Source organism: Varanus komodoensis, unplaced genomic scaffold, assembly GCF_004798865.1.
Source record: "Varanus komodoensis strain SLA01 unplaced genomic scaffold, ASM479886v1 scaffold13_1, whole genome shotgun sequence".
NCBI classification, from domain to species: domain Eukaryota; kingdom Metazoa; phylum Chordata; class Lepidosauria; order Squamata; family Varanidae; genus Varanus; species Varanus komodoensis.
The window spans coordinates 9,213,007-9,225,473 of NW_025335408.1; the positions used below are offsets into that span (position 1 = coordinate 9,213,007).

Sequence of the window (12,467 nt, forward strand, 5' to 3'; positions counted from 1 at the left end):
GGGGGGCAAAAAAAGTTAATGGTTAATCAGAATAAATTCATGATTTGTAAGGTGAAAAGCATATGTAGACACTTAAGAACAAAATTCCTTTTCAGATGCGTATTCATGTCTTAATCGCAGCAGGAACTGCAAATATGCATCTAAAGACAGACTTTGCCCTTATCTTGTATAAAATAAAATTAAATGTTAAGGGTCAAAGACTGCCATTGTTCCATATGCAGAAACTTGAGTGAGGCTGATGTGAGTTTTATATGCAGAATGGTGCCTGGTTATGGCCCCCAAAGCCTGATTTTGAATTAATGCCATGGCATATTTTCCAGTAACAGGATTACTGCAACTACACTTCAAATATGAGTTAAGTTGAAAGGGAAAATAACCTTGATGATCTTACCTGAGACCCAAGTGAATTCTTAACAATCTCCCTGAACTCAAAATACATTTTTTGAATTGTTTATGCTTTGTACAGCATATAAAGTAAGGGATGAAGCAATACAAAGCATCTCAAAATGGGACTAGATGCAGCATTGGAGACCAATCTGTTGGCAATAATTTGACAAGAGTACCAGGAAAGATTAGAAAATTAGTTCTGTGTCTGCTGCATATACCTAAAGGAGTGATCCTACACATGTTTAGACTGGTTGGGACTGTTGCACATTGTAGGACTTAGTACTGTCTAAACATGCAAAGCATTTTGCTCTAAATGTTACAAAGTGAAGTATAGTTGTTCATTCATTTCTAATGTGTCATGTGAAGTTCCTCAAAACTGAGTTCCTTTGCAGATGTCCTTCTGAATTTTCTAAATAATGTTCACTGTTACAGTGCTCTTGCCTAATGTTAACTGACATGAAATGAAAACTCGGCTCATATAGAAATCCAGGAATAACAACAGTATTATGTCTGTAATTTCTTCCCCAAGACCTGGGTTCTCCATGGTTAGGCACTATTTTGTCCTTCAGTGAGACTAACTGTGCTTCTGTCCAGAGTGTGGAACTTGTCAGGAATATGATACATTTGGTTGGCAAATAAGCTGAATAGCCCATCAAACATTACCTGTTCTTGTGTTATACTGAAATTCCTTTATATTTCTAGAATAAGAAGAAACAACTATGCAAAACACCTGTGGGACATGTTCCTAATCCATGTGCAATATATCAGAGTTTCCCAACCTTTTGGGTCAGTGGACATTCTTGGGATTTTAAGAGTATCATGGGTGACCTTACAAAATGGATGCCATGGGAGTCCCTTGATCATTCATGATATGGCTGCTGTGAGGGGCATGGCCAGTCACAAAACATTCATTTCCCAGAAGGCAAACTAGGGACACTGAAGAAAAGTAAGGGCCTAAATACAAGGCAGAGGAAGAGTCTGAAACTCAAAGGACAAAACCACTCATTCGATCTCATTTGAGAGATTCAGGTAATACATAACTTATATACACCTGTGCAATATTAAGTGTGTGTTTCCAAGCCCATGTTACAGTGTTGGTTGTGACTTATACCACACAAAGTCTTACACATGTTTAGATTCTATGTAGTGCTGGTTGGAAAATACTGGAAACAGAGGGACTTTTTTCTTATGACTGTATTTTTAATTTTATTTTCTGTCTGAACATGCATAGGATTATGTCCTCAAGTCTTAAATTGTTTGGGCCCAAATTACTTGAAGGACAGAAGACCTGCTCTTGGCAAAGACAGAAGCTAGCTGATATGCATCAGTGCAGCTACCTGTATCTCTGAACTATTCTTGGGTTGCAGATATTTATTAATTTATTATCTCACCTTTTTCCCATTGTGGAACTCAAGCTGGCTACATGTGATTCCCAGGTGGTCTCCCCTCCAAGCACAGACCAGGCCCAGAGTTGCTTAGCTTCAACATGGTGGGCACCTTATGTGCCATCAGACCATACTCAGAGTCGAGTTATAGAATGTCATGGTGAATGCCTGCCCTTCAAAGCTTGCTACATCACTGCTTGCCTGGAAATGCCAGGCCTGCAGTAGTGCAATGGGGATAGAGGTTGGAGATCATGTACCATGCAATTCCACACCCAGATCGGTATTCTGACCACATGTCTTAGGAACTGTCTGTGAAATAATAGTTATTTGCTTCATGCCACTGTTCCTGTCCTCTTTTTTGTCATCTGATCTCTCCATCTAAACACAACAACAGAATAGGTAACTGGCAATTTTGTTCGGGTATACTTATGGGAGTTGGAACGATATTCACTAGCCACGTAAAAGCTGTAGCAACGATTGTGGTTTAAAGTGAAAGCAGGAAAAGCTAAGTGGGAGCATTGTGAGTCATTTTGCCAAATCGGTTTCAGATAAATTCTTGTATTTTTGTATCTGATCATGGAGACAGATTTTTTAAAACATTCAAAATTCAGTTGACTGTTAGTCAAGAACAAACTGTAGGATTTGAAAGCTAACTATATTTGCATAATAGCCACCTTAATTTTAGTCCTGGGTAATAATACAATATGTATTCTTCTGATCATAATTTTCCCTTAAAAACAGCACTGTTAATTCTGTCTACTGCCCAATCATTCATTAACTGAACTATGATAATTAAATGAAGGTGCACATTGGCAAATCTGGCTTAATAGTTATATGAATGAGAGTAGACCCAGAATCTTGACTGCTACACAAGATTGGCAATATTTTTAGTTATTCTGGGTGCAACTGTATACATTTTTAACCGTTTTCTGATGTTAAACAAATGTTTGGCCTCAGGAGGAGCGGGGGGAGGGCTAGTGGGCATAGTGATTTCACAGGAGGGGCCAAGGAGTATACTACTACTTAGCAACCTGACAATCTCTTTCTTCCCAAGATTGTCAGATTTTAAGCTTATTTATTTATTTATCGATCTATATCCTGCCTTTTTCCTACAAAGGGCTCAAGGCAGCTTACATCATTCTCCTCCTCCATCTTATCCCCACAACAACACCCCTGTGAGGTAGGATGGGCTGAGAGTCTGTGACTGGCCCAAAGTCACCCAGCTGGCTCCGTGGCTGAGATGGGACTAGGACCCGGATCATCTGAGTCCCAGTCCCATGCTCTTGACCACTACACCACACTGGCTTTCCAATGTGAGAGAGTTCCTTTCATCTCGTTTCTGCATAACTTTAAAATCACAATAGAAATGATTGTGTTCTGTCCATGCATTTTAGCAGTGCATTTTGCAAGTTCTTTTATGGACATATTGCAGTTTTTTGCATGCTTTGCTCAGATATACCTATACTATGCTCCCTGTGCACATTTTTTGTGTCTTGCTTTTTTGAGAAGCTGTTTTACCAAGCTCAGTAAAGTGCAGAGTCCAGGAAACAATCCTTGACTTATATATTCAATTCAGGTGTGAAAATTTACATTAAAAACTTGGCATAACAAATTTCTCACTCATCCTTAGCCTTACTTCCTTTTTCACACATTCAGTGTATGTGTGGAGAATGGATAAAGGAAGAGGGCAAGTTCTTCCTCCTCTGAACTGTGTGTCAAACTTCAATTTAAACCACAAAGGGACACGTGGAATCTGAGAAACTGACACATTTGTTATGAAGTAGGTTTTTGTGAACTAACATCCATTTCATCAGATGAATGACACATCATCCTAAATTAGCAGGCATGTTACACATGGGCAGCGGAGATGGGGGGAGGGTTAGAAGAAGGGTGGTGTCCAAAGGAAAGGAAATGCAAAAACAGCAGTGAGGTGTGGTAGTTAAAAAGCCGGACTGGGCCTCTGGAAGATCTGAATTTAGACTCTTTCCCACTCATAAAAACGTGTCTATGCCTCTTAAAAGTACTTGAGGGGGAGACAAAGGTCTTTACACATTAAACACCATCTTCTTTGTGGTTACATCTTACATTCCAAAGCTGATCCCATTCCTTGGCATCTAAAACAGGTTCTGGGGCTAAGCCCTGGTGCTGAGCCTAATCTCAAACTAAGCCCAGCTGTAGGAAATCCATGTGTCAGTTCTAATAAGGCAATCATTGTGACATACCTACATCATATTCCTTCCTTTCTATTATCTACTTTTGAAGTGCCTGCAGCAATGGGTGAAAATGAAACAAAATCCTGCCCACAGGCTTATGGGATAAAGGACCAACATCTGTGAAAGATTTAGAGAGATGATATGCATGGAAAAGAGTAATTATTGGAAAAGCTCTACGAATTTATTTGTACTGTATAGATGTAAGCACAGTAGAATGCTACTTCTTGAATGGAATGTTTTTCCATTTCACAGTGAATAGGCCAATTCCCCAGGTGATTCAGGAGATAAATAGTTTAAAGAATTTTTAAAATCACATTTTTAAACAATAGAAGACACACAGATCTATGTCATGAAACTGAGGTTCTACCACCTCTCTTACTTCAAGGATCAAAGCTAACATAAATTCAGGAATGTCAATACCTTTAAATGCATCAAAGACATTTAAATGTATCAAAGGCAGATCAGTTCTCACAAACTGAGCCGAGCGAACCCCATCCGACAAAAAATGGCCATGATACAAAAGAAAACATACACCTCACACGACAACATGACAGTCAAGTACTTTGAACTATTGAAGGCCTGAAAATACAGATATCCATCTACATACAGATGAATATATTTAGAAAACTGGTACCTTTCAGTTCAATGCATTGTGCTGTCTTCTCAGTGCCAGCAAACACAGATCAGACTACCCCTGTCTCCTTCTCTTCCTCTCTCTGTTTCTTCACCTCCCTTCTCACAAATTAGAAATCATTTCACTCAGTGCTGACAACACTAAATGATTAACACAGCAAATGGTTAACCAGACATACTCATACGATACAACTCCAGACTATTAAAGGTCCAAGGAAAGTAGAACGTAATTAACTAAATTAGATTCCAGAAAGAATTTGTGAAACATTTATTACAAAGTCTTAAGAAGAAGAGTTTTATGTTAATATTTCATCTGAGTGAAATATGGAGATTCTCTTTACATGAATTCTGTCTGCATCCCTTTAGGTACCAACATGGAAGTGCTTTGTAATGGTGGTGGTTGTGGTGATAATGATGAGGAGGAAGAGAGAAGGAAGAAAGAGAAGGAGAAGAAGCTGGACTCATATCATCTTTCTTCTAAGCAGCCCTATCAGGACAATTTAGCTGAGAGTCAGTGACTAGCACAGGGACACCCAGTGAACTTCAAAGATTAACTCCATTAACACATATACTTCTTTTCATGTGTGTAGTTGTCCTGTCTCATCTAAGAAGATAAGAAAAGCTGTTATGGATCTGACCACAGGCCTACCTAGTTCCATGAGCTGCTTCCACCATAGCCAGCCAGATACCTATGGGAAACTCATAAGCAAGACATGAGCACAATCACACTCTCTGGCTCATGGCCCCCAAAGACTGGCTCTTAGAGGCATGGTATCACTGATCCTGGAGGTAATGGCTAACCATCAGACTATAAGCTATTAATAGCCTTTTCCTCCATGACTTGTTTAATCCCCTTTCAAAGCTGTCTGAGCTGTCCTCTTTCAATGTGCCTTAAGCACATTTTGTGGTAGTAAATTCCATAGCTTCATAATGTACTTCATAAAGAACTGATGTCCTTTATCTGTCCAGAAGGCAGTCAGTTTCTGCCCAGCCCTGGTGAGAGCCTCCAGGATCATCAGCATGGCTGCTGGCAATCACTGTGAGCCTCTGCCTTTGATTACGTGATGCATGCACATGCAGGCCTAATTGATGCAGCTAGCAGGGCTGACCAGAACGGGTACTGCATCTCCCTGGTTCCCCACCTCCCCCCGCCCAGCCCTCTAGGAAGAGATTTTTGGTTACCAATTGGAGTAGCTGGGAAGGCATTTTCCTACCTCCCTGGATCGTCCTATTGCCATTCTGGCTGGCAACAGTATCTGCGTCCTCCTTTCCTTATTTCTGCCAACATGGAGAAGCTGTTGATCAATAAAACTGTAGCTTGGTACCAGTCTGCAGAGCATCTCTCCTTCTTCATTCTGCCCTCCCATATCGTTGCTGCCATCTCTATCTGCTTTTAAAGCAAGGCCATACATGCATGTATATCATTTTATGGCTGTGATATCAAGTGAAATTGCATGTGTGAAATAACCACCAGAGACTGAATAGCATAGATACATCCTATCACCTGGAATAAGGTCACAATTCTGCTATAAGTCACTAATTGGTGGAGAGAGCAAGAACTATGCATTCATATGTAAAATCCAACTTGGATAGAGTCACCAGTGGAATATGGTGAACCATCTCTTGAGCAGTGACTGAAAAGTTATCTCTACATGGGTTAGATAAGAGAAGATGATCCAAATCTTCTAAATTAACTGGCTAAGCAGAGTCAAAACTAGATATAGTTTATCTCAGTGCAGCCATTCTGAGAACCAAATTGTACCCATTACCAAGCAAGCACAATTTATGTTGTTTGGGTGGTAACAGAGTTCTTGGTTAGGTGACAACTGCCCAAACCAAGCAGAGTGAATTAGCCATGTTCAGTTCAAACATCAAACCATTTTAATCCTTTTTTAAGTGCAACAGTCATTGACAGTGACTTAAGTTTAAGACTTGCACTATTTTCATCTGTCAAGCGGATGGCTGAAATTAGAAGCCTGTTCTTGTTCATTTCCTATATTAACTAAAATACAATTTATTCAATGTTTGTTTCATTTTCTTATCATTTACTTTTTGGTTTATTCAGTATAACTAGCCAGCAAGGATTGGTTTAATCTTTGAAGCCTGCAGATGAACTAGAAAATATGCATTGACTTTTGCCTTTTTAATGCACACTTGTCCATTGCCACTCATGCAGCTACTTATACAATGATATCAGAGCTATCAAAAGATATTTCCTTTTCTAAATTGAAGGGAAAATGGTGCTATTTCACAGGTACCTTGCCATTTGGCCTAGCATATCAAAACGATTCACAAACAGAAAGACTGAGAGACTATGCCTAATCACTTGCGGAATGCTTCGCCGATGACCTTGAAGAAACCTAAATGGCTAACACAATTCTCTGTGACTTAACTGCCCATCTGCAAGGGTTTTTATCTTCAAGGAAACACGCATTTTTGTACAGAGAAAGCTGAACTGATGAGCTTGGTGAAATCATAAGCAGGCAATGTTTGAAAATCAGAACTTTCAGGAGGCCACTGTTCAAGTTAAATAGACTACCATATTTTCATTATGTGGAAACCTCATAAAGACAAATAGGTCAGCAGTGGATGACCATGTGGTTCACTTCTCCTACACCCCTCCCCAGATCTAGCACAAGAGGTCTGCCAATATGCATACACATTTCATTTCCTGTGTGGCGTAGCGGTTAAGAGCAAGAGACTTGGATTCAGGTATTCTGAGTGACTTTGGGCCAGTCACAGACTCTCAGCCCAACCTACCTCACAGGGTTGTTGTTGTGGGGATAATATTGAGAACAGGAGAAGAATGATGTAAGCCACTCTGAGTTCCTTGAAAGGAAAAAAGTGGAATATAAATATAATAAATAAAAATAATGAATAAATTTCCAGCAGAATATATCTGCCTTACACTCAGGTCTGGCCTTCTCGTGTGACTAGGCTACTTTCTCATGAACCAGTTCCTCAGAGTTAGATCCTCCATCAGCTGCATTTTTTGCTGGCTCTATGACAGGATTCAGACCAAGGTTATCAAACAGCTTTCAGCTCAAAGGAAACTGTTGGGGGCTGAACTCCAGTGGTAGGCAGGGCCAATGACCCTCTATATTATAAAGGAAGAAGACCACAGTGGCAAAGAGCTTTCTTTCCAAAGCCTTTCATGGAGATAAGTCAACATTCAAAGTTCTCAAATTGCAGACCACCTCTTTGGGATAGCAAAAGAAATATCTTAAGGCATGGCATAACATGACAGTCAGTTAGCAATGCACACTTAATGTGTGGAGTATTTTGTGAGAAATATATTCTCCTCTTTTAAAAGATTAACAAACTCTGTTCCTCTCTTCTCTATCCACTATCTTTTTTTTAATGTAGAGTGTGAATTGGTTAGTCCCATCACATTTCTATTTATAAGTGACTGGCAGCTCCAGAATAAAACCTGAGCACTTTAGCAAGGAATGCTTCCCTTCACAGCTTTCACCTGGTTTTCAAAGGCAGAAAGCTCAACAGGAAGGAAAGGAACAGCCTTCCTTCAGTTCCTTCTAAATTACCATGGAATATACTTCAACCACATATATTCACCAGGCACTTCAGATAGCATTTACAGAGGAGCTGAGGAAATGGGCCGACTCAAGGACAAACACAGAATGTACAGCCTTCAGCAACAACTGCATGTGCTGTGCAGTCAACTGCCAGACCAACAAGTGGGGAAATTAACAAATTGGATACTCATCGGTAGTTCCTCAAGCAACACACCAAAATGCCAGTCCTGTTGCTTGCTTGATTATAGATCCGAGTCTTCTAAAATGTAAGAGCGGAATTATTTTTGCAACACACACACTTCTGGCCTTCTTTTTTTTTCATAAGCAATGAAGGACCAGGATACTTAAGAGATCAGCTGCTGCTCAACTGTTGCCTTCTTCAGGAACGACCCTTCTGTTGGTACCCAAGATTCCATCATGGATCAACATGGGGGTTTTGCTGTTATAGTACCCATGGTCTGCAACTAGAAATTGTGCAGATATAATTTGCCACATGGGACGCATACTAAAGACATACTCTTTCCAACAGGAATGGCCAAGAATGTATTATACATCACTTTTAGTGTCTTTAATATAAGCAATTCTTAAATATTGTTAAATAAATACAGTTAACAACTGCCAAGTTAACATATGTTATAGACAGCTGATACAACATTTTTCACATCCTCCTCCCGCCACTTCACATGTAGGGCTAATGCACAGAAGGGAGTATAGATCCCTGCCCACAATGTTTGCCAAGGAGCTCCTAAGCATCAGCTGCTGCTTCTGCACAAGCATGCCATGTAATCAGGAACCCTGTGCAATCAGATGGCCTGATCATGTGACATGCCTACATATTAAGTGCTGCTGATGCTCAAGTGCCTCTTTGCAGACTTCCACATTCAACGTGTGGCTTAGAGATGGTGTAGTATGGTCAGCCAATGTGACACAGTGGTTAGGGTGCTAGACTGAGGACCTGGGAGACCTAGGCTTGAGTCCCTGTTCAGTCACGAAGCTTGCCTTGGGGACAGTCCCTCCAAGCTGAAACTGCCTCACTACCTCTAGTCCACACTGCATGCATTACCCTCCCAGTGGAAAAAGGCATGAAAAAGGCTACTGCATAACTGTTAAATTCAGTATGTTAGTCTCTTCACTAAATCTACCCTTCATATCACCATCTTTCAAACTGATGTATTTAGGGTTTCAAGACTTGAAAAACCAAGAAGGATTAATTTCAGGTAAATTTCACATTGCAATCCTAATGAAGACTTACACTTTGTTGTGAAAAAAAGTAACAAACATCATTTTATAATCAATAGCTTAAGGCCTAACCAGACGTAAATGGGGAAGCATAGCTGCTGTTAATCCATGATTCTCCAATTTGCCTTTCACTAATTTCTAGCAATGAATTGTGGGATACCAATGAGTAATCATCCCAAAGCAGCTACCAATGAGTAGGAATGGGGTTAAGTAAGTCATGATTGTGATTACTTCGCACATTTCTATTTACTAGACCTGACTCTGTAAATATGTCAAGGCTATCCAGCTTTGTGGAACTACATCACTCATAAAACTAAGTAAGGCCTTCTGTTATATACCTAGCATAAGTGGTATCAGAAGATTTGTTGAAGCTAAAAGCATATACTTGGAAGGAAATTCTTTAAAGGTGCAAGGTTTTGTTGCTGACATTCTAAGCCTTAAACAACTTTGGACCAGATCCCCTAGCAAGCCATCTTCCCCTACATATAGCCAAACAACTCCTGAACAACTTCTAAAGAAATTTTGCTGAGCATCCCATGGCAAATAGCATGTCATCAACGAACTGCACGTTAGCAGGCCTTCTTGATAGTGGCACCCATCCTCTGAATGCAGGCACACAAGGAAACGGAGTGCAAGCACAATATGGTGATCTATATGGTAAATTAAGCTTCTAGGTACATTCTTTACTAATTCTGCAGAAAGATCCATCATTTGCAGTTTCCTACTTTTTGTGCAGTTTTTCACTCAGTCTGGTAGGTTGAAATGACTCTGCTATGTCTGAAAGAATGGCAATAGAAACTTTACATTAAAATATCCTGGCATGTTTTCATCTTTGACCCTGTCACTTTTCCCCTTGGCTCTGGAAACCACTAGAAGGTTGGTTCTGAAGAGCATCTCCCAGATGGAATTTGGCCTTCTGGCTGGAAAAGCTTCTTCATTGCTGTAGAAACCTCTCTGCTATGCATTCTGTACCTGTGATCACATCCTCTGAGATACAGGAGATTACACAATTTGTTGAAGAAAGAAGGAAAGCTCTAAATGCATGACTATTTCTAGTATAGTTCCTTAACTTAGTTGTAGCCTAATCTTTCTTTTTGGAAAATATGCCACGAGCTGAGTCCAAAGTATGAAATGAACACTGCACAGCCTGTATATAGTTCCTACCCAACCACCAGTAAAATTTTCCTTACACATGAAGATCCAGGAAGCACAACTAATGGTAAACAGTAGTCAAGTTTTTGATCTTCAGTGCTTCTTTGTAGATGCATCATAAACTCCTGATCGCAGAGATTGCTGCTATGCTTAAGTTACTGGCTTAATTCAACTGCAATCCTATACCCACTTACCTGGAGTTATGCCCCATTGAGGTAATAGAACTTCCCACTGAGCAGATGGGTAAAGAATTGCAGTGTGAGGTTCAGATTGTAAACTGAAGAGGAACCTTCCGTATTTTTATGTGCGTAGTAATAAAGAACATTTATTTGTACTATTTTTAAGGAGGTGTACATTCCACAACAGCTCCATGCTTATTTTGTCTGTTTCTCCTTTTGCAAACCTTTTAAGTAGAACTTAGTAATGGAATGCTGCACCTCATATACTAAGGTGACCTTTGAAGCTTTCTTGAACTTTGAGTTTAATCCAGTGTAAAATATGCTTGACAAAGACGTTTGCCTTGATGTTGTCTTCTGCAGCTTTTCTAGTTACCAAAGATAAGCAAGTCAGGTTGTTAATATTTACTCTGATCCCTTTCAGCACAGATGTACTAATCTTTGATGGTCGTGGTAATTACTGACTAGAAATTGCTCATACAAATTGCACTAGCTAAGGTGTAATGAGAATACATTTTAGCCTAGGAGGACAAATAGACACTACAAGTTCAGGAGGGAGGCAAATGTCACCTCAGTTTATTAGTTATTTATAATGTTTATTGTATTTTTTGTATGCAACTGATTGTGCATATTTTATGTTTCTATCAATTGATATCTTCTGCATATTTAATCTGTTTTTACAACCCCCCTTAAGAACATTTTAGGAGGAGGCAGGTTGAAAATTTCCATAAAAATAATACATTAAAATGGTAACTTAAATGTACACACAGTATTCCATTATTTTTATACCTGATAACTGTAGGCTTCTAAAGAAGCCATTGTTGCTTAAGTGCATATTGAATGCTATTTCATTCAGCCTCAACATATTTGTCCATGAATCCTGCAAAACCAATGACTTACATCAGTTGCTGGATATCACAGCTGTAAGGCATTTCTTAATCTAGCATATTAATTTGGCCAGGAGTTAAATCAGCATTGGACGATGTTTTTCTCTGAGTAATCTGCTGGGGCTTGCATGGATGGCCAAAGATGCCAAGGAAGGAGTGAATGACTCATGCCAGATGTCTGAACTGAGGGTTTTTGAAGGTAGGCTGAGGGCCACATGAAATGATGCTGAGGGACACAGGTCGCCCATCCCTGATTAAATCTCATTTTGACCAAAGTTTGCCATCGCCCACTATCTAGGAAAATGAAAATGAATGCTAGGTAACCCAACTTAATGAAAAAAATGGGTCCTGTTGCTTTATATTCCAGCAAAAGTTTGGTACTATTTCTCTGAGCTTCTTGAGTACTAAAATTGTTTAATTACAACTTGACAAGGAAATCAAGATACTTAGTGACACAAAGGTTACACACCATAACAAGGGGATGAATTCATAATTTCAGAACTGATCGTCTTCAATAAACAGAGGTAGATAGGAAGCTTTGAAACAATGCAGAATTTTATCACAATGTAAAATTTTCTCAGGTAGTTTCATACTAGGGAAGATGATGAAGGACAGATGGACAGATTCCTGCGTACAATACTGAACCACAATTCTCAGCTGATTTATCCATTTCATTTATAAAAAAACTATGACAATAATTACTTACAGTTCTTTGCATGAGTAGTGGTGTCTCAGAGCAACCTATCCCTTCATCATTAAATCTAGATTCCATGTTGATTATGTCATCAATAACTTCCTCCATCTAGTAAAACAAGAGTTGTTGATGAATGGAGATGGATGCTTAATGGAGGAGCTTACAGTG

General features: G+C 39.5%; 1 protein-coding gene across 1 annotated transcript in view; it reads right to left on the minus strand.

Annotated features, from left to right (window-relative positions):
- TFEC (transcription factor EC) overlaps positions 1-12,467 on the minus strand; it is a 116,568-nt gene that overhangs the window by 9,169 nt on the left and 94,932 nt on the right. The window contains 1 exon segment of the mRNA XM_044422926.1: positions 12,308-12,407. Coding sequence (XP_044278861.1) covers positions 12,308-12,407 — 100 coding nt within the window.